This window comes from Aulonocara sp. 'chitande type north' Nkhata Bay, linkage group LG15, assembly GCF_057382095.1.
Source record: "Aulonocara sp. 'chitande type north' Nkhata Bay isolate Kocher_YH1m ecotype deep benthic linkage group LG15, A_spYH_male_GT1.1, whole genome shotgun sequence".
Lineage (NCBI taxonomy): Eukaryota > Metazoa > Chordata > Actinopteri > Cichliformes > Cichlidae > Aulonocara > Aulonocara sp. 'chitande type north' Nkhata Bay.
Window position 1 is genome coordinate 34,155,404 of NC_141358.1, and position 23,625 is coordinate 34,179,028.

General features: G+C 39.5%; 1 protein-coding gene across 2 annotated transcripts; it reads right to left on the minus strand.

Moving 5' to 3' along the window:
- Nucleotides 1-374: 374 nt before the first annotated feature.
- Nucleotides 375-21,316, minus strand: stxbp6l (syntaxin binding protein 6 (amisyn), like). Of its 2 annotated transcripts, none has more exons than XM_086263042.1 (7): nucleotides 21,135-21,316; nucleotides 15,954-16,121; nucleotides 10,547-10,677; nucleotides 10,134-10,365; nucleotides 9,934-10,032; nucleotides 1,331-1,488; nucleotides 375-1,182 (listed from the first exon to the last, which is right to left on the minus strand). In XM_086263042.1, exons 2-7 carry the CDS (start codon nucleotides 16,105-16,107, stop codon nucleotides 1,159-1,161), a joined length of 798 nt encoding a protein of 265 aa, XP_086119168.1. In that variant the 5' UTR covers nucleotides 16,108-16,121; nucleotides 21,135-21,316; the 3' UTR covers nucleotides 375-1,158. The 2 variants fall into 2 exon arrangements, with proteins under 2 accessions (XP_086119168.1, XP_086119167.1); XM_086263041.1 differs by having other exon boundaries at nucleotides 10,134-10,452; nucleotides 21,135-21,312.
- Nucleotides 21,317-23,625: the final 2,309 nt, after the last annotated feature.

Consider the following 23,625-nt stretch of genomic DNA (forward strand, 5'->3'; position numbering starts at 1 on the left):
TTTACTACAAACGTCATTCACCTCACCTAAGATTATGAGACTTGGATGACTAAGAACCTACACAGAGGACCTCATTCACCTAATCATGACCTATAGGTTATCTGTAGATCATGAATAGGTCATGACCTACCTCTGACTCCTAAGAAGAAAAAAAGACAGCCAATGAAAATCAGGAGGTTCTTTGTTTACCTTTAAAAAAATAGTGTCTCCTTCACATCTTTTGTACTGTGAGACTAATATGTGGACTATTTTTTATTTTTTTTACTATTAGAGGAACAGCTGATACCCTGTATAAGCTCAACATGTTTTTATTTAATTAGATCACAGAGAAGAGTTGATAGGTTTGAAGAAAAATTTCAGACATACCACATATATAAAATGCCACTAGAAGCAATAAAGAAAACATTTAATAGAAGTTGGGTTAGAATGAGTCAGTCTGATTTAAGTAATCCTCTATTCACTGCTGTGAGTCTTCTAAAGGCAGCATTTAAACATCCTTAAGGTACCCTGTACCCTAACCACTTAAACTAAACCATCGTACCTTTACTCCACTTTCTAAGACAATACTAACATGGACTAAATGACATACACAGCACAGCAGCGTAAATACAGCGTGACACTTTGATGTTCAGGAAACATAATGTGAACATAGTAGACAACACATAAGACACTGGACAGTGAGTGTACATACACACGCACAAAAAGACAACAACTGATAATGCCAGACTGAAGAAGACTATGAAATATACAAATTAAAGCACATTAAATCAACATAAAATCAAACTAAATCAAATGGAGTAATTAATGCCATTCACTGAGAGCAGTACTAATTTTTCTCTGGAGTGGCTTTCAAATAAATTTCAAGGCTATTGTACAAAAGCTAAAATACAAAAGCTATTTTAGAACAACACAAATGTTAAATAAATCCACTTTTTCCTTTTCATAAAAGTATCTGACAACAGACAAAACACAGTTCATGGGATATTTACCTATGGGCAGAGGCGCCCCAGAACACAGGGACATATTATTTAGTTGTCTTTGATACATGTAGTTATAATAGAAACAAATTAGTAACATCCTGGAGCCCAAGAGTAAATCTTCTTATATTCTTCTTATTAGCATCTTCCAGAGTTAGCGGTATTCTCTCTCCAGTACACTCTACTTTGAATACTTCAGGGCTAGCTGTATAGGAAATAGAACAACAGAAATAAAAAATGTATGGCAGTTAAATTTTGACAAACGATTGTGCAAATATGGGTTATCTATTCTACTATCTATACTATATACAATTTTGAATGATTAATCTAGCAGAGAAGGCTGCATATGTTACCTTATGAGCAGTGTCTGCAAACTGCTGGACTTTGTGTGTCAGTTCCACAGTTTTGTCCTCAGCACGAGTTAGTCTGTCTCCACGCTCGCCCAGAGTAACATTCACCCTCTGGACTAAATTACCTACACTTCTGCCTTTGGCACGGTTCCGCATTTGACCTGTTTATATACACACACATACACACACAAAAGGATATTGAGAGAATTTTATACTTGTCCGTTTAGTAAGAAAATAGTGGACCAAATACCTTTACAATATGTCAAGTATCTTAAACTTAGGTCCATATTTCTTGAGCTTCTGAAAATCAGAGACTATTTTTAAAAATTGTTGTAATTTCTAAAAACTAGAAGCCATACTTTTTCAAAACTGCACTTAATCTGATTTGGATTTTTTCTTTCTTTTCTTGATTTGTTTTTTGGTTGTTTGTTTGTTTGTTTAAAATGTAATGAACAGAAGTGGACAGAGGCAAAATGACAAAAGAAAGAATCACTGCCCAAATAATTACTGTAACCATAACCTAACTGTATAACAGCTAGTCCAATGCTGTATGTGACCCAGGTCGGTATGGCGTAACTAAAGGCTGTAGCAAACCCACGGGACGTTGGGTGTGGGTATTGTTCCAGGCGCAGGGAGTGCAGGCCCTCACATACTCCCTGACATCTTTATCCAGAGTATCCCACCAGAAATACCTCATGAATAAAGAAATGGTCTGACTGTTCCTTGAATGGCCAGTATTTGGCCAGTATGAACCCAGTCCAGGATGGGATGCTGCTGGCACAAAGCGTTGATTCACTGGACCAGTTCCCAGGTCAGTTTCAGTCTCCAGCAATGTCCGGCTATGTACCCAATCTTTCATGTACAGGGGAGGATGGTTGGGAGATACGAATGATCAGTTCGGAGACGAACTGGTGAGAAAGTGTGTCCTGTTTGTCATTACGAGAACCTGGGCAGAAAGAAATGGGAAAAAATGTGCCTGGTGTGCCTTTAGTCTCTTAGGTATTCTAAGGTGAGTTAAGTTCTTGTGAGCAGCCCATATGGTGAATGGTTGCTCCATTGTCTCCAGCAGGTTTCGCCACTCCTCCAGGGAGGTTTAACTGCTAATAGTCGCCCACATCATAATTTCTCTGTACAGGGGTGAGGCGACGAGAAAAAAAGGCACAATGGAACATTGGTGGACGTGAGGCATGTTAAGGGTGAGGCTACCGGGCTGTAGTTGCGTATAAACCATCTGTAGAAATTGGCAAACCCCAAGAACCGTTGAATATGTTTCCGTGATGTGGGAGTTGGCCATTCCTTGACCGCTTGGGCTTTGGCCGGACCTGCCTTCACCTGCCCTCCTACCAGGATGTAGCCCAGAAAAGACACAGACGGTAAGTGAAATTCACAATTTCAAGCTTTGACATAGGATTCGCTTTCAAGGAGGTGCATGGACATGAGCTTGGTGTTCCTCGAGTTTTCAGTAGATCAGAACATCATCCAGATATACAAAAATGAATCTGTTCAAAAAGTCTCTAAGAATATCATTCACAACAGCTTGGAAGACTTGGGGCATTGGTTAGCCCAAAAGCATTACCAAATATCTGAAATGTCCAAGTGGTGTATTGAATGCAGTCTTCCATCATCTCTCTGTCTTATGCGAATCAAATTATATGTGTTGCAGAGGTTGATTTTGGTAAATATCGTGGCACCATGAAGATGTTTGAAAGCAGAGTTCATTAAAGGCAGTGGGTATTTGTTTTTGACTGTAATGTCATTCAGACCCCTATAATCTATGCACAGATGAATGGTTCTTCAAGGACGGGGAGATTATGCCTGCTGCGAGAGATTCCTGAAAATATTTTCCATGGCTGCTCGTTCAGGCCAGGACAAGATGTAAAGACAGCTAGTGGGAAGAGAGATCCGGGGAGGAGTTCAATCGCGCAATCATTTGGTCTGTGAGGTGGAAGTGAGATGGCATTTTGTTTACTGAAAACCTGCTATATGTCATGCTACTCAGATGAGATGGTAGAGAGATCTGGAGTGGTGTTGTTATGGGCATGAGGTTCTGCATATTCGGGTGGGCACACGGAGGTGAGACAGGTTAAGTGACAGAACCGCGATGGAGGCAAGTTACAGTACTGGAAGGGGAGCAGGAGTGACAGGAACTGGAAGTGCGTGAGCCAAATGCCTGTGGGGTCTGTAGTTCTTCTCAGCTTCTTTTTCTTTCAGGCGGTTGTCAATCCATAGGGAAAGGGAAACTAACTGCGAAAGAGGCAGGCTAATCGTGAAAGACGAGCTGATCTTTCATGGTTTCATTTAGCACTTGCAAAAATATCCCCTGTAACATCCGATATGGCCAGCCAGTGGGGTGGTTTGGTTTAAACTAGATTAAAACCAACAATGCTCTTAATATATATATATATATTAAAATAAAATAATTAAACATGCTCAGCGAAAACGGGTTTAGCTACATTCTGGACCATGTCTCCAGAATGCACTATCTAGCAAGCTGATTGGAGACCATAACAGTCAATCAGAATTTTTGCATCCAATTCTTTGATTGGATGGTTTTGTGGCACACTTATAATGGTGTACAGAGAGTTGTACGTTCACTGAGCAGAGATGTTGTGAGTGCAAACGACAGACTGAGAGCAGGTCAGCAGATGTCTGTCAGCACACAGAGCAGAGATCTGAGCAAGAGCAAATGCCAACAACTAAGCGAGAGGGGCTGTTATTGTGTGTGTATATAGATAATAGCAAAAACTGAAATACATTTCTTGCAAGCAGCAATGAATTTTGTTCGCTCAAATTAAACTTTTGTTACCTCATAATAATTTTCTCCTCAACATGCAACATTTGCACTTGCAAATTGAAATAATAACGCCATATTTTTGGATGTATTGGTTTCTGCAGTCTCAACTCTATCACAATGTAAAATACACTTTTTGACATCACTGTACGCACAGTACACAGCAACACCAAAGTCAAATAATGACCATTAATAAGCATTCTTAAAAAGAAAGGGGATATGGTAACATACGAAGGTGAAAAGATGTATAATATTATGCTTGCCCAAATTTGTAGCTATAACAGCTTCAACGCCTCTGTGAAGGCTTGAGTCCAACTCCCAAAAAAAAAAAAACCTCACACCATAAACCACCCTTCACCAAACTTTACACTTGAAGGTATTGAAACTGAAAGCAGCTAACCTGAAAGAGAGGGTCATAGCTAAACTGGGAACTGGACCATCCAAGGCTGATTACCAAGACTATGTGAATTACCCTCTAAAGGTCTACTAGAAGATAGTATGGAGAATCAACCAACTGGGACCATCAGTAAGAACAAGCAGCTGATGTACACCACAGCAACAGTGATCCTTGAGATGCTTGGCTACAAGTTAAACAGCCACAAGAAGAAGGAGACTAGAGACCAAGATCAAGGCAGCACGAACAGAAACTAGTTAACTATCCTAGCTGTAGAAAGGTATGAGAATGGGTTCCAGTGCTCAGTGGACAACATCAGGCCCTAGCATAATTCATGCCTACTGGATAAGATGCACCCAGAATGGCTAACCAAAGAAAGAACAGCCCTTATCCTCAAGGATCTCCGCTAAGGACCAGTCTTATCCAAATACCAGCCAATAACCTCCCTCAGCACAACATGGAATGTCTTGTCAGGCATCATAGTGGCCATGATGAACTGGCACATAGCTCAATACACCAGCAGGGCCCAGGAAAAATATATAGAAACACCAGTAAGACCAGACTGACCAACCTGTGTATTGCCTGGACTGAATAAAAGAAAGCCTCTATGACTCAATGCCTCACACATAGACCCTAAGAGCGTTTATCTGAAATTTGCTGAGGAATGTGATGAATAACAAAAGAGGCCAAGTTCAAACCAATTTCATATGTCACCATCAAGTGCAGGATTTGCCAAGGAGATACTTTATCCCCACATTAACTCTGTGGTTAGTTCACCACGGAAGAAACAAACGATAATTGTCTGTCTTCCTGGACTGCACCGTGCGCATTGAAGAGACTGGGAACATCAACACTGAAGTTTACTGGAAGCCCACACACACAGACCAGTACCTCCTCTTTGACTCCCACCACCCTCTGGAACACAAACTTGGAGTAATCAGGACCTTACAACACTGGGGAGAAAATGTTCCCTCTAAGCCTGGAGGGAAATAGAGGGAACACACACATGTAAAGGAAGCTCTCAAAAACATGTGGTTATCCTAATTGGGCTTTCATCAAGTCAGCAAAGATGCACAGAAAAGAAGATCAGACACCAGCTGGGGAGGATAAGAAAGACAAACGCAACAACATTGTCATCCCCTATGTGTCAGGGCTTCGCTGTGTGGAGGTGAGGAAGAGCGGACCCAAATGCAGGACTCACGGGCTAGTGTGGAATGAAGATGGTGTTTATTATACAGAATGGATGAACAGAACATGAGACGGATGACTGGCTGATTGACTGACTGAAAGACTGACTGAACTGAACCGAACTGGAACATGCGAGGTAGACAACGTTAATGACTAGACAATGAACTGGTGGAAACCGATGACTTAAATACACAGACTGATGAGGATGATAATGAGAGACCGGTGAGTACACAGCTGAACATAATGTGGCTAATAACACATATAGTGGAACTAGAACATAATACACAGAGACAGAAAGTTGGCACAGTGAAACACGAGCATGTAGAAAATAAACTGAACATGAACAAACTGAAGTTGCTGGGTCAATGACCCAGGAACCCTGACACTATGTAGCCGGTGTATCCGAAAAACTCAGGAGAGTCTTCTCCAGGCACGACATCCCAGTTTACTTCAGACAGAAACTGGTTCATCCCAAAGACAAAACACACAAATCTAACAATGTAGTGTATTCTGTAGTGTAGCAAGGAATGCACAGACCTCTACATTGGAGAGACCAAACAGCCACTTCATAAACACATTGCACAACATAGAAGAGCCACCTCCATGGGACAATACTCGGCTATCCATCTGCATCTAAAGGATAAAGGTCACTCTTTCGAGGATGCCAATGTTCACATTTTGGACAGAGAAGATGGTTTGAAATAGGAGTGAAAGAAGCTATCTAGGTCCACTGTGAACGGCCATCTTTGATCAGAGGCAGTGGTTTACGACACCAACTGTCTGCCATCTATAATCCAGCTTTGAGATCTCTTAACAGACGCCTTAACGCCCACTCACATTCTGGGAAATCACATGATAGGGTGGGGCTAGATTTCACCATGAGCTCACCCGAAACCTTCGCTGATTGTGACCCACACCCCTTTTCACACCTTGGCTCATGTGATTAGGTAGAGGATCCTTAGGGGGTTCATTGTCGTCGTCCCCCCCCCTCCCCGGGACACTCAAACAGGGATTAAATATGGGACTCTTCACCGTTTGACCTTAGAACTGAAGAAGCTTCTTGGATGAGAGGTGAAACATCTTCAAGCAACTTAAAGAAGTCCAGACGCTTTTTTTCTTTCCAAGCTAACTTCAACTTATACACCAATATGCTGATAACATTTTGAAATGCAAGTCTACTGATACAAACAAATTCATACTATTACCATCATCCTCTGCTAGCATTATCAATAGCAACACATTGTTAAGCCATTGCTATGGAACTGTTTACTTTTAATTGTGGTGCAGCTTGGCATGTGTCCCATCCATTACACTGGCCCTATTACTGGTTTCAGTGGAATGCTGTGCTCACTCTTAGTCACAGAACTAATGCCAGCTATTGTATGAACCTCCCTGAAACAAACAAAGTCTCCTTTCATGTCAGGATCTCATTACAAAGAGGCCTTTCTCTGGCAACAGAAAGGTGGAGCTCAGCAAGAACAATAGACAAAAAGACAGAAGGGAAAATGACTATGAGACATGCTGGGGATACAATGAGCTGAGGAGTCCCAGTGCCATAACATTAAGACAGGAAGAAATCTATGAATCAAAGGGTGTTTTTTGAGCTGTACAATAGACCTAGTACCAATTTCAGAAAAGGATCGCCATTTCATTAGATCTATTAGAATCATTTGGAGGAATTTCGTGGATTGAAATATTAGGAGTTCCTGTGAATAAAATGTAAAAAAGATCTTATATCAGCATCAGACAAACTCATGATTTGTTTAGTGCATGCTGGGGGTGTACAATAGGATACAAGTGTTTTTCTAGTTACTGACCATTCACAAGACTTCAGTATACAAGGCACATTTAACCGTACATTCATACAGTGTTTTATTTCATACACCTTATCTATGTCACAGGCAATTTAGAATCAGTTAACAAGCATGTCTTTGGACTGTGGGAGGAAGCCAAAATACCCTATAACCTATTCCACCACCATACCACTTCAGTTAGAATACCACTAGTGTTAGATTCACATTTAATTTACCTAACTTGAGCTATCATTTACTATCCATTTAATGCCTCCAATTTGAGTTTCATTTTTTCACTATCAGCAAAAAATGGATTAGCATTTACACAGCATTTGAGTGGTCTCATTGACTCTTCAAAATGGCAGCAGCCTTGTCAAAGCGAGAAGAAATTGTGTTAAATAAAAAAGGATATGGAACACATTACTTATTACAGAGCTCTCCAAAAGTTGATTCTGTTCATTTGAACATAGTGTTTTCAGTGGGAGAAACGTTTTGTCACTCATCCAAGTGACTTCTTCAGTCTCAGCTGACTGCAGGTTTCCCCAATCTTATAAACAGTACATTTGTTTAATGACTGAAACTAGCACCACTGAAGGAACAGTGGGATGGGAGGATAGTTCCTTCATCATAATTACAGAGCTGCTTCTCACAGGATATTGATATTGTTAACACTTTTATGAAGTGTTAAATTTATAGCGGGTAAAACATGTATTTAACACCTGCAGCTTGCATGTATTATTTTAGGGTCTAAGGTACTGTTGGCATGAAATTCCCACCAGATGCCAGTAACAACTCATCTAATCCACACATGCGAAGAAATCAAACTATAGATGTCCATAAATTATGTCTAATAATGAGAAATGACACAGGGAAAAATTATTGAACACCCTTACTGAAATTTATTTAATCCTTTGTACAAGATCCTTTGTTGATGATGATAGCTTCAAGATGCCTCCCGTGTGGAGTAACTAGTCACATGCATTGCTCAGGTGTGATTTTGGCCCATTCTTCCACACAGTCTTCAAATCTGGAAGGTTCAGTGGGCTCTTTAATGAACTCTGAGCTTTAGTTCTTTCCATAGATTTTCACTTGGATTTAAGTCAGGTGATTGGCTGGGCCACTCACAGCTTTATTTCCTTTCTCTGAATCCAGTTGAGAGTATCCATGGCTGTGTGTTTGGGATCACTGTCTTGCTGAAGTGTCCACCCTCATTTCATCTTCATCATCTGGGTAGATGGCATCAGATTTTATCAAGAATGTCTCAGTACATTTTTTCATTCATCCTTCCTTCAATTATATGAAGGTGTTGATGTATATTGCTGCAAAAGGTTGTGTTTTTTGGGTAGATATGCAGTGCCTTTTGACCGTCAAACATGGTGTGTATTATGGCATCCAAAGACTTCAGTTTTAGTCTCATCTGACTAGACTACATTCTGTCAGTAATTCACAGGCTTGTCTAAATGTTATTTATCAAACTTTAAACCCACTTCAACATGCTTCCGCAATGATACCTTGCTTGGTGACCATGCACACAGGCAACGGGAATTGTACCTGCCTGTTCCTGTTCTTTCTGTAGTGCTCTGTAAGTGGTCTATGGCTCTTGGACAACTCTTCTGATAATTTTTTTCACTCCTCTATCTGAAATCTTGGGGCGAGCACGTGGTCAAGGCCAGTTTATAGTGAAACAGCCAGACATGCCAATAAAATTTGGCAACTGTGCCAACACAGTGCAGAGCAGCTACCCAGAGCTCGATTATCTTGTTAATAATTTTACATCTTGGCTGAGTACAACTCTGGATACTGCGGTTGCTCTAAAAAAAGAAAGTATCAAATCAGAGGTACTTGACTCCCTGGTATAACTCTCAAACATGTACCTTAAAGCAGATAACTCATAAGCTGGGGATGAAATGGCGTCTCATTAATTTAGAAGAGCAAAATGTTACTTTTTAGCAAAATTATAGGCTAATCTCCAACCTTCCTTTTATCTCAAAGGGTTAAGGTTTTCTTAAAAGACTAGTTGTAAAACAGCTTACTGATCATCTGCAGTGTGGGCAGTGGTTTATTTGAGTCTGTTTCAGTCAAGTTTCAGAGCTCATCGCAGAACAGAAACAGCTTTAGTGAACACATAAACTTCTTATGACAGGACTCATCTCTGTACTTTTTCTGCTAGACCTCACTGCAACATTTGATACTGTTGACTATAGTATTTTATTACAGAGATTAGAGCATGCTGTAAGTATTACAGGTTAGCAGTATTGACAGATTTAAAGATTAACTGTAATTTGATATATAACTACCTTCAGTCTGGGTACTAAGGGAAGACCAGTATAGATTAAGAAATCTTTGGATGTCATGTTTCCCATAATACAGACAAAACCCTCTTTTCATTAAACCCGTTAAAACATTAAACCTCTATATGTTCCTTTAGTCACTATCTTACCTTGACCTGGTGAGGGACTTTGGTTTGAAACCATCAAGTTTTTTACACGATTCAAGAAGGCTTTGCAGCGATAGATGACCAGATTCATGGTGCAGGCATCTAATTGAACAAACATAACACATTACAACAAAACAAAATTTTAACAAAAAATCAGTTAAGAAATAACTTTCATCATAACCTCAGTAACCATGAGACACTACCTTGTGTTAGTTTGGACTGGCAGTTAATGAATTCTGTGTGTTTGGGAAGAACAAAGCTCTTCCGTCGTGCCTGTAGGTTTTTGGATTCATAGGTATCTGGGTGACCAGCTCCTGCCAGTTCTTGATCACATTTATCAACTCGTCCCTGCTGGCTTGCCTTTCCCAACTTCCTTGACTTTCCCAGACCACCTGCTTTCCCCTCCCAGTGGGTTTGACAGGCGTGGTACAGGATCTGGACAAAAATACACTTGTCTGCTGAGGAGCTAGCCACCCACTGGTCCACAGCATTGTCAAAAACCAAATCAAACTCTGGGCTGTCCTGAAGAGGAGGACACAGGAAAACAAACAAAGCTGGCAAACAACTGAATGCATATGAAATGTAATGTAAGGATACAACAGGTACTGCTGCTGACCTTGTTGGGGTTAATCCCGTTGACCTGTTTGAGTTGTTCAACTGTCCACTGGGACCTCCTGATGAAGGAGGAGGAGCCTCCAAACCGCTTCACCTTGGTGATGAGAAGCTGAGGAGGTCTGGTGTTGGTGACTAGGAAATAAATGCAAACCACAATATCAGAATTTAAAGCTTGTAATAATAATTTTACTAACACCAGAGATTTTGTTCTGATCATTTTAAACTACATTTTTTAACATAAAAAATATACTTGATAACCAAAGAACTGAACATTTAGAGTAGATTTCTTTTCATTTAGATGGTAAGAAATTCCCTGCCCTTGAAGACTACAAAAATAATACATTCATTAGAAGCTTTGCAATTTGCAAAAAGAGCTTGTGCACAGTGTTACTGGAGGCCAAGGTAATGCCATCCAAGCATCTGGCTAGATATCATATTTTGAATATTTGACTGAGGACTGAGTACAATAACTTCAGTTTTATCTGAATTTATAAGTGCATCATCACCAGCAGATTATTTGCAAGTGTTCAGTTTCAGTAATGAACAACAAATGAATAGAAGCAAACCCAGCAATGCATCTTCCATTTATGCTCCTGGAGGTCATAGGCCTCAAAAATCACTTAACACTCATTTACTGTTTCACCTTTTTAGTTAGTTTGTTAGTTTTTTTGATTTGTTCAAATCAATGTCACCTTCATAAAATGTTAAAGTAGTTTGAGTCACTGCACCTTTCAAGAATGCTTTTTGGTACAGCATAACGTCTGGCTGGTGGTGTTGTGTTTGTTGAAAAATAGTTGACCACTGTCAATGTCAACGTAAGTTCTCCTTCAATGTCTTTTGCAGACTTTCTAGCAAGAGCAAGTGTTGGAATTGATGTTTCTTATATTGTCATTTATGCTTAGAAATACATAATCATTTGTATGCTGATAAGAATCATATCCTTATTAGGTCTGATAAGATTCTGTGTGCATTTGTGTACCATGAGATGAGAAGAAGCAGCCTCGACGTTATAATTCCATTATAGCTTTTGAAACCAGACTGTTCTGTTTCTTGAGGTGCAAGACTTCCCACCTTTAAATGTGCATTTGAGATATGACATATTGCAAGTTCCTGTTTTTATAGTTTAGCAAGACACTTGCTTCTGTTTTTCTGCATACCTCATACACACAGTTTAAGTTCATTGTAAGGTCATATGTCTATGTATAGTATGGCTGGAAGAACACACACATGCACCTACACACACCCACACACACAGAATGTTGTTCAGATATGCCTGTTTAAGAATGTCACGTGTATTTGTAATTGCATATTCATGAATGATTGCTTGCTGACAATAAAAAGGGCTGTAGCGAAGGAATAAGTTGAAGTTGGCTAAGGAAAGATGAAGGCCTGGGCTGACTTCCCTCGCGAGCCACAAAGACAAAGAGCTCTATCTTGTCTTGTTTTGTCGTGTAGTTATTGGTGTCGTGTTCCAGCGGGGTGTGTGTGTGTGTGTGTGTGTGTGTGTGTGTGTGTGTGTGTGTGTGTGTGTGTGTGTGAATGGACATGGTCATGGTCATGATGGGAGGGGTTCACTGCACCCTGCTGGGATGGTTGTTCGTTCCAGAGTGTGTGGCTTCATGTTCAATTCAGTTTTATCTATACAGCTCCAAATCACAACAAGTCACCTCAAGGAGCATTATATTGTAAGTAAAGACCCTACAATAATACATACAGAGGAAAAACCCAACAATCATATGACCCCCTATGAGCAAGCACTTTGGCAACAGTGGGAAGGAAAAACTTCCTTTTAACAGGAAGAAACCTCCAGCAGAACCAGGCTCAGGGAGGGGTGGCCATCTGCAGCGACCGGTTGAGGTGAGAGAAGGAAGACAGGATAAAAGACATGCTGTGGAAGAGAGTCAGAGATTAATAACAAGTATGATTCAGTGCAGAGAGGTCTATTAATACATAGTGAGTGAGAAAGGTGACTTAAGAAGAAATATGGAATCTGCTGGGAGATTCCATAATGGGAATCCCCCAGCAGCCTACACCTAAGGGGGGGATTCAGGGTCTACGGAGCCCTGCAAGGGACATGGGAGATCTCGCAAAACAAACTCGGGATCTCGCAAAACTTTTGCGATATTTCACTAAAGTTGAATTCCAACAATGGCGGCAGCTACTTAGTTGTAATATTACTCTTTCTGGGTCACAAAATAAACTTTTAAGATATTTTGAGGCGCGAATGTAGTTGTGTAAACGTCAAATATCTGCTCGGTTTACAAGACATCACATATTTGCAAAAGTGCTCCGACATTTTCGGAGATCTGACACCCACCATCTCGAAGCTAACGGGAGGTCGAGACCTAGTACAGGCGGGAGGAACACCACTCTCCCAGCACATCGTGCCTTGACCTCCCGGTCGGCTTCGAGCTGGCGGTCTCCAAAGAATGCGGCTAAAACTTTTGCGAGATCTCACAAAACTTTTTCACAAAACTTTTGTGAGATCCCGAGTTTGTTTTGCGAGATCTCGCAAAAGTCCGTCTTAATTTTTTTTTCTCCCATGTCCGTTGCGGGGCTCCATAAGGGTCACCTGATCCAGCCCTAACTATATGCTTTAGCAAAAAGGAAAGTTTGAAGCCTCATCTTAAAAGTAGAAATAGTGTCTGTCTCCTGAATTCAACCTGGAAGCTCATTCCATAGAAGTGGGGCCTGAAAACTGAAGGCTATGCCTCCCATTCTACTTTGAAACAACAAGTAAGCCTGCAGTCTGAGACCAAGGAGCTCTAATGGGGTGATATGGTACTATAAGGTCATTAAGATAAGATGGGGCCTGAGTAGGAATTTGAATTCAAACCTAGATTTAACAGGGTGCCAACAAAGGGATTCTATACTGTCTTGAATATGATAATCTGCTAATGGGACAAATAAGTAGCCATGAATATTGTATTTTGATTATTATACATCAGAAAATTGTGAAGCCTTTATTTTGACACCTGGATAGACAGGGAAGCTTTTATTTTGACATGTCTATAGACAGGAAACAGGAAGTGCAGAGAACAGTGGGAATGGCTATCCCTTTGTAATCATTTGTGTTGAATCCAAAACAATCCTTCAGAGGAGTCCTTCAGAAAGCAATGGTTCTAAGTTCTTGCAGTTCTTTGTATATTAGGTAATTAGTAATAGGGTGTTTTGTGACATTGTTTTGTACCTTCTTTGAAGTGCAGTAGTTATAGGTCGTAGCCTCTGAGCTAATGATAAAAGCGTACACTTACCAACTACCTGCTCATTTTTCATTGTATTAATGTCAGACTGTATATCTACAGGATACTTATTTTGTAGTCTCCTATGTTAGTGCCTAACTATACTTACATGCTGATTATATGACAGTCCTTTGTGTTTTTGTGTTTTGTATGTGTTTTTCATCACTCCAGTTCATGATGTCATTAAAGGAGCAAGTATGCTTGTCTTCATGGCTCTTGAAAAGGAGTTTTGCTGGCTGTTTATCTATGCTCACATTCAGAGAGTTCAACACATAGAGAGAACAGTACAGAAGCCAATATTGGAGAAATATGCTCTCTGTTTCTAGTCCCTGTCATTATGGTTGCTGCAGCATTTTGGATTAACTGAAGGCTTTTCAGTGTGTGGTTGTTGTTTTTTTTTAGGAAATCCTGATAATAACTCCAACTTTTATCTGAATTTAGAAGCAGAAAATTAGAGGCCATTCAGGTCTTTATGTCTTTAAGACATTAGTGCAGTTTAACTAATTGGTGTGTGTTATCTGGTTTCATGGATAGATAAAGTTGGGTGTCATCTGCATAGCAGTGAAAATATATGCTATGCCTTCTGATGACATTGCCTAAGGGAAGCATCTATAATGTAAACAGAATTGGTCCTAGCACTGAACCCTGTAGAACACCATAATTGACCTTAGTGTGTGAAGATTCCATTTACATGAACAAATTGGAGTCTATTAGCTAGATATGATACAAACCACTGTAGTGCAGTACCTGTAATACCTACAGCATGCTCTAATTGTTCTAATAGAATATTATAGTCGACAGTATTGAACGCTGCACTGAGGTCTAGCAGGACAAGCACAGAGATGAGTCCACTCTCAGAGGCCACAGGAAGAAGATCTTCCGAGTAGCGGGTGTTTCTTGGGTCAGCCCAGTGACCCTGATCTTGGTTCACACCAGGGTGGTTGGTCTCTACTGGGGTTGGCTGTCCAATGCCCATGGGACTCTCCCCCCTTGGTCGTTTGTGCCCCATCTAGGGCCTCACTCCTTCTCCTGCTGGATGGGCACGCAGATATCAGCGAAATGTGTGGCCTCAGGTCTTCAGTACTCTTTGGGGCTGTGGTTCTCCCGGATCCATCTCGTTCTGTCTTTGGCTCCTGGGGGATGTTATCGTGGCTTACCACCCTCATTTTCAAAGATATTTTGTGAAACAGACAGACACACTCACTCACTCACTCACACATGCACTCGCTCACTCTCAACAGGCAGAGGAAAACTGAGGACTAAATACACAGAGGTTAATTGTCACAGACCCAGTACCATGATAGAGTGTGTCGCATGCTTCCTGTTTTATTTTTGATAGTGTGCTATTTTATTTTGATAGTGCATTATGTTCAGCTTTATTTCCCTGTCCTGTTAGTCTGATTAGTTCCAGCTGTGCTTCCCCTTCCCTCATTATCCTCCATGTATTTAATACTCCGTATTCCCCTGCCTGTTGTCATCCCTCGTTGCTGTTTGTGTCACTGTGGTTTTCGCGCTACTCCTAGTTCAGGTTCTGTTTTCTTGTTTGTAGTGTTTGATTTTACTATAGCAATAAAAGCTGCCTTCCTTAGTTTACCCCTTATGTTTAAGTCCTGCATTTGGGTCCAGCCTTTACCTGCCACACAGCCAGCGTTGACAAATACTACGTGCAGGTACATATCACACACATGACTTTGTTTATATAAGATCCTAACGCATGCAGAGACTATGCGTTAGTCTCTGCTATTTCCATTAACATATATAGAAAAACAAGCTTGCAAAAGTGATGAGCAGTGTTGGTCTTTTCTTAATATACATTAATACCTGTTTTAATTCACATATATCAAAAATTATTTATGTTTCGTTTTTTTCCTAAAAAGAAATTTTATTTTTCCCTGTCTCCAAAAACTATGGAATAAGATCATGATTGAGATCTCACAGTATTAAAGTTGTATGACATATTCTCTGATATTAATGAGGTTTTAAACAAAAACAACAACAACAACAAAAACCAATATTTTGAGATGATAATTTCTCAGATTTGAGTCACAAAAATATGAATGTGCCCTGTCTGATTTTTTTTATGACTCCAATGGCCTCACTAGAACTTCAACCTACAGTTTTATTTTTTTTAATCAGAAACATAGAGTGCCTAATATAGACTTTTACCTGATATACAGATGAATGTGGCATAATCCCCCTTAGGTCCAGTAGGCAGGAAAGCCATCCTCTTTTTTTTCCTCCTCCTCACCTCCACCGCCACCAGCATCCGCTCATCACGAGGGATGAAGATCTCTTTGTTAATGGCAGACTGAATGTTCATTGTTGTCCAGAAACCTACACAAATAAATTATATACATGACTGTTGTTGTTATCCCTGGTTAGGAATAATTACCATCCTATCATTACATCTGAGAGAGGGCAAACGGACTTAACATCCAGCCTTTTATGTTTGAAGTCATACAGAGCGGAGTTTATGTATATGTGTTTTTGCTAATAATAAATCATCTTTAATTCTTAATGAAATATAATTAAAGTATAAGTCTGATTAATATGATTAATGAGAAATGCAATTTGAATAATGAAATCTTTCTAATACTTGAGTTCTGACCTCCTGGCCTTTAACTGTGATTTGATGTGTGTGTGCTGGGACGGTTTGTACCAACAGGAAATGCAAACTTAGCACACAGCCTAGACTTTGCCTCAGGCCTTTAGTGCAAATATTCACTGAATGTCTGACTTTAACATGTATGGCTGAATAAGAGAAATTACATTTAGTATATTGTAATTGAAAAACAGAGTGATGGATTTAATAATAAATCATATTAAAGTAAAACATGGAAAAGAATCTTTAAACTACATTTTAAATCATGTTAAATTAAGGTCACACAAATAGGTTCTATAAATAGGGTCTGGCTGGACATGTGGTGACTAGATTTTAACACAGATGATTAGATGTCCAGAGAGAAAAAGAGGGAGGAGAGCGAAGGGGAGAACACATATAAAAACTAACACTAGTTCTTGTGATGGCCAGAAGGCATCATCTGAAGATTTGGCTCTGAGAGTCCACAGATATGCCAGATGAGCAACCACTGCTCAAACAATGTGGACCCACTAATTGGGTCTAATTGTAATTTTGACTTTTTCTCTTCGCATTTTTTCTGTGTTGGATTATAAGTTCAGGAGGATTTAGATTTCCATCGTTTCCTAATGGATTACAACTTCCAAGAAATGGACTCCTTTCCTGTATATTCCCACAGAGATAGGTGCGTTGTTGCAAAGGCGTGCCCATTCGCTCCAATCTCTTTGTCCTCAAGGATCAGAATTAAATCAGTTTAGGTTAATTAGATTTAGTCACCAAGTTCACAGATTTAATAGATTGCTGCTGATAATGGATCTGACTGAGGTGAAACCTTGACCAGAGGGCCACCCTGGCAAGCATGCTTTCAGAGGGAGGAAGATCGACATCCAGAGGAACTGAGTAGCAGTCAGGGTGAGTCTCCTTCCCTGCTCCATTTGTTTGCTTACTGGGTAATACTCATAGGATCAGAGATTAGTGCTTTTATATAGAGATTCAGGATTGCGTGTGCCTGGTTGAAGATCAACAAAGCCACTCTCAAAGGACCTCCAATACCAGGATTCACCATAGCAGCAGGTAATTAAAGAGCCTCTATCCAGTGGACCACGGAATGTAAACCTGAGTCAGTCCTCACCATGATATTTAAATAAAAATAAAAAATAAAACAGAAGGGGGAGTTATTTAATTTGCTAGGGTCACTTTGTCATCATTATAGGCAGAATAAAAGTTTGATACAAAATATGTAATATTTAATGTCTGCTGTCATACATTGATTTACATTTGTTTCTTTTATATCTCATTATTCAGCTGGAACCTGACATGCTATACAAGTGGTCTCCAGCATAGACATGGTTTCCAGAATGGAGCCTAGCATGTGCCTGCCTGAGGACAGGGCAAAGATTCACACTGTAATTTTCACTGCACCTTTCATAATGTTGCTTGACATGGTTTAATGACAGAATATCAATCTGTGAACACATTTCGACATGAAATGTATTCGGGTCACAACCTGACTGTGTATAGCCTATATTTAATAAATCACTTTAAAATACAGTTTCTTCATTTTAAAAGTCTCAAAACTTATTTCAATCTCATTTTTCGTCATTGGTCAGCCATGTAAAACACAACTTAATGTGTAAGTAAGGTTCAGAGAGCTTTTCTTTGGAAAATAATGTTTTTGGGATACATCCACAAATAGAATAGGCGGACTATGTTAAGCTCAGACAGTCTGTTACCCCAGTGACTGTTTAACCCTCTCAGGCTCAAATGAAACTTTTTGTTTGCTAATGCACAACCAAGTCCTGCAGTGGTACTTCTGAGTGAAAAAAAACTCATAAAATATGTATGTGGGGTAATCAGGTTGTTAGTTTTTAACTGTTGCAAATCGGCAACGCCTGCCTCGAGAGGGTTAAGTTAACTCTCTTTCTAGGACAGAAAAATCCAGTTTTCCTCAGTTCAAGGTTAAAAAACCAATAGTCCTTATCTAAACCTGCTGCTTGGAATAGGGGCCTGCAGTTGAAATAGTTATATCTTTCTTTTTTTGTAAAATGCTATAATCAAAGTGTTTTTTACTGGTATTTTCCTTAGCTTTAGGTGGTTTGAGACCACACAAAGTCTATATGGGGCAGGGGTTTGGGTTTTTTTTTATATCCAGATGTGCTAGTTCAGCGGCCTACTGAAATGACCCCCTCATCTTATTGGGGGTTGCTGTAGCTCAGGAGGTAGAGCAGGTCACCTACTGACTGGAAGGTTAGTGGATCATTGGCTCCTCGAGTCTGCATGCCCAGTATCCTTGGGCAACATACTAACCCCAAGTTGCTCGTATGAATGTTTGTTAGGAAGCACTAAAGACTTAGAAGAAAAGTGCTTGTGTGAATGTGACATGTTGCATAGAGCACTTTGAGTACACCAGGAGAGTAGAGAAGCACTATATAAGAATCAGTCCATTTACCATTTTATTGAGGATATCTAATTGACATAATGCTTTCCCTAGCTGCTCACCCTAACCATTAAAAATGAATTCCTAATCTTAACCCTTAGCCTAAACCTAACCATTACCTAATTGTAACCCTGATACTAAAACCTAAAAGAGCCTCAGGAATGTCTTCAAACTCGCGGGGACAAGCATTTTGTCCCCATAAGTAACTGTTGGTCCCCACAAGTATAGTGGCATGCCAATTTTCTTTCATCACAAACGTATGTAAACATGGTACACACATGCACACACACATGCATCCCACAAAAACATTGTTGATTTACATGCATTTTTGAATTTTTGTGTTCCAGGTGATTTTTGTATGTTTGTTGCATGTTTGTTTTTTCTTACAGGTGCAGCAGTTGGTGATACATGCATGTTTCTGTGCATTTCTATTTGTGCTCTATCGTTTTTTCTTCACCTGCCTGTCCTGCCCTAGACACTGTCTTACTGTATACCACGTATAATGTAATAAATGAAATAACACGAATAAGAGGAACCTATAGAGAATTTATAGAGCTGATCTTGGAAAAGCAAAATGTGTTTGGCATGACAGTGTGTTCAGATCATAATTCTGACTGCAAAAGCTGCCCGACAGAACAGGATGAAAAAAGTAAAATTAAAAAAAACCTAATAAAAACCTAATTCTTATTTATTACAAAAAGGCCAAAACCATTTGTCGTGTCATAATCGGTCACACTGATAGAAAAATCTCAGTTACAAGTGGCATCTTAGAGATTATGTGAATATAAATATATTTTGTGAATATGATTAATACTGAGTGAATGTATACTCTAGTGTAATGTATTTGCATTTGTTAAGCAATTTTCTAGTCTTACTTATCATTTATGGCACTCAAGACTAAAAATCACATTCCAGCTCTTCAGGTTCAGAACCTCTATAATTTTTACTGAAAATCAGCGATAAATGATTCTCGGTTATTCTATCCAAATAGCAAAATGACACCAAGTCAGGTTCAGATTGGAATCCACTTGCATGATGGGCTGGATCATCATAGATCACAAGGATCACAGACTTAAACCAGGTCAGGCCTGCGTCCATTTTGTCTCAAAACAACAATATGTTTGCTTTTACTAATACAACTTTATATATTCTTTAAAAATTTAGAAGGCTGCCCTTCATTATTTAGTTAAATGTGAATCAGTTAACTCTAAACACAGTTTAAAACATTTCTGCTTTTTTAAAATATTTTTTTCTGTCAATCTTCACTAATAGCAGACAACACCAGACACTACAGTTACAGGTGTTTCTATCTTTGAGACACCTTTAGTTGCTCTGCCACATTTGAGAAAGCATTTTGCTATTATTTGTATTTCCATAAGATAGCAACAACTTATATATATATCAAGTTTGGAAATTATGAAAATGACTCAGTGATTGTGAAATTAATCATGGCCCTGTTTCTTTCCTTCTTTGTACCCATCTTGTTTTTGAGCATTACAGAGTCCCTGAGGGACTCATCCCTCACAGGATTGTTTTACATTATTGTTCATCACTCAGTAATCTATGTGTGAATCACTGGACATTGGCAGTTTTTCTTATCATCCAAAATGTACATGTTTTGGGAAACAATTTCTGAAACAAAGATTTTCTCTGGTGAGCCAATTCAACAGCTGCATATTATCAACAATATTATAATATTGTTGTTATCACTGACCTATATTTACAAGGTGAGCGTGACCTGGGTTTATAAATGCTCATTTTAATGATAAATGGAATGGTCCTTATATAGCACCCACTCAAAGCTCTTTATATAACATGTGTCATTCAACCATTCGCACAAGCACTGTTTTCTATACTTTTTCCAACAAAGGTGCTTTCAATCTAGCATTCATTCTTTAATTTGGCATGCAGGTTTGCCCCCCACCCGAATCCTATTTTATTCTAATGCTTCATGTTTGACGGGATGTTTTCTGTTTTTGTTTTTGTTTTTTTGTGTTTTGGTTTTTTTTTTTTTTGGGGGGGGGGGGGGGGGGGGTGACAATTAAACACAATGAACAACAGTGAAATGACAAAGTATTCAGATCTTTGTCTTCAGTAGAGTACCACCATGCATTTACCAAACAAAGACTTTCATTGCCATAGTTATAAACAATGTTATTGTTTTCAGCTGCTGTGCAGCTACACTTCAAATAAATTACATCTTTATAAGACAACCAACCCAAAATTGCATGAAACAGTTAAGTCAAACATGGCTAATTGTGTTTTGACATTTTGATTCCTTACTCTACGTTTTTCACTCATTTACCAAACTTAAGTCTAAATGTTATCCTACCCGTTCTTGTTTTCTTCTGTTTCCAAATCCTGGACTGGTCTTTGTTTCTACTCCAGTGAGACTCTTGTGTTAGTACAGATGTTCAGTTAGTACGTGGTTAAATTGATCAAATACTTCCAAGGCTTCAGTCCTGAATTTATACCCAGGCACACTAAGTGGCGTGCCTTGCTGTGAAGGCACACAGCAACCATAGTCCATCCCATTTCAAAAGGCTGACAGGCACATGGTATGAGCCAGAGAACAGACAGTTGCTGTCTCAAAAACTGAGCTTTCCGTGGAAGTCTTCATTATTACACATGTGCAAATCTTTATCAGCCAATTAGAATATAGTGAAATTGTTTAATTTTAATAACTATATATATATCTATATGTGACACTGCATCACTCCATGAACACATGAGACAAAAGCCACTACAACCCCAAAGTTTTCTGAACTTTTCTATACATAACAATTAACATACAATGAATAGCTTAAATAATGCTATGTAACTATAAAATTATTTTAAAAACAAGAATACAATATGCCAAAAAAATAATGAAGTTAAAACCAATTTAAAAAAAATAAATAAGAAAATTTAAATAAGCTTAAATTGAAATGACCTAATCCCATAGGGAAATTCATATGTCTGACATAGCTCATCTATTAAAGCCTGATGGTTGTGGGTGCGAATGATTTTCTATATCTCTGAATTTATTCTGTGAATTTTATTTTATTTTTTCCCAACAGAGAGAGGAGTACTGATGTTACTGTTGTTGTTTTAAAGTGGCTGAGCAGAGTTATTCAGGATGCCTTCAAATATCTTTAGAGTGCAATTTTACACCATCTCCTACCACTGGAAATGATGTGATATATAACAATGCTAACATTTTCTAAATCAGTACAGCAACAACTGAGTTTAAAAGGGCTTACTAAATGGTGTCAACATTATAGCTGTAATGTATTCAGTCTTTTCTAGTCTTTTAACATGGACCCAATAAACAGAAGCCAGCATAGCAGAAATATGGTCTTTCTAGTCCCTGTCACTACTTTCACTGCAGCATTTTGGACTGAAGTCTTTCTTGGGATTTTTTTTTTTTTTTTTTTTTTTTGTAATAACCTGTTTTCTGCTTGGATCACTGAATCCATCAGACGTTTTAGGTGGAGTCCAATCGCCAAACAGAGAGTAGTTCAGGAGTTCAGCAGTGGGGCTAGCGGAGGTGACAAAGCAGTTCTGGTACCAGCTGCATGCCCAGCAGCAGAACAGATCTGGAGGCCACGCAATAGGCAGGCGACTGAGGAGGCGTGACCCGGGAGGTGGCCTGGCAGGAGGCCAACAGTTACTGTATAGCACGTTAGTCAGAGGCCAGTGCCTCGAAATCCTACCGTTGTTGGTCACCTACTGTTCAGCTGCAATGTTATTATTGTTATTTACAGACAACCCGAACCATCACTGTGCTCGAATAATTTAGTGGGAGTGGCCATTCCATAAATTAATGTCTGACATTAAAAACCCAACCGCTTCTGATGGCGTTCCCCCTCCCTAGTTTATAAGTAGATTAACTGTTGCAAAAGCACTGCCAATCTCTTTTAAGTTTTCAAGTACAGATTGCTGTTGGTCTAGCTGTCCTCAGTCAGTTGTAATTTATTAGCTATTATGACTGTTGGGGCAGAACACGGTTCAGAAAAGGGGTAGGCCTGTGGCATTCAAACATGCATCATATGCCTCCCACAATTCAACCTTTCACCTTTATTTCATGTTTCTCTCTCTCACACACACACACACACACAGCACGCCCCTGCCGGCGGTTTATCCTTCAAGCTCGGGTCCTCTACCAGAGGCCTGGGAGCTTGAGGGTCCTGCGCAGTATCTTAGCTGTTCCCAGGACTGCGCTCTTCTGGACAGAGATCTCCGATGTTATTCCCGGGATCTGCTGGAGCCACTCGCATTAACTCCCAAGCTAGGCAAGTGGCTCCAGTAGCTCCTGGGAACAACATTGTAGATCTCTGTCCAGAAGAGCGCAGTCCTAGGAACAGCTAAGATACTACGCAGGACCCTCAAGCTCCCCGGCCTCTGGTAGAGGATATATATATACATACGTGTGTGTGTGTGTGTGTGTGTGTGTGTCTCATCTGTTTCAGCTTTTTTTCTGACCATCAGTTTGCCATACCAAATATTTAATAAACTGTCCAGAAAGGTCAAACAGATGTGTCCATTGTTAGGTAGTCTCTGATGTGGATTTTCATCTCTGGTATACAGCCCCATCAGCCCCAACACCACGCTGGGTGTGAATACAAGGAAAAAACCTGTAGATGACAAAATATGTTAAAACACTAACCATTTGACACACACACACACCATATTTGTTCTCAGGGCAACCCCCAAAATGAGACTTTTGTTGTCCTACTTTGTTTTTGGTTTTTTAAGAAAAAAAAAAAAAAAAAAAAAAAAAAGAACAAAACAACCTTTTTTTTTTTTTAAAGAAAGTCATTATGAATAAAGCATGCAGTCAT

Coding starts and splice junctions, on each gene's coding strand:
- stxbp6l (XM_086263041.1), bottom strand. CDS start 16,107: ATGAACATTCAGTCTGCCATTAACAAAGAGATCTTCATCCCTCGTGAT. Junction 10,453..10,546: donor ACGGGATTAACCCCAACAAG/GTCAGCAGCAGT, acceptor CCTCCTCTTCAG/GACAGCCCAGAGTTTGATTT. Junction 1,183..1,330: donor TTGCAGACACTGCTCATAAG/GTAACATATGCA, acceptor TTTCCTATACAG/CTAGCCCTGAAGTATTCAAA.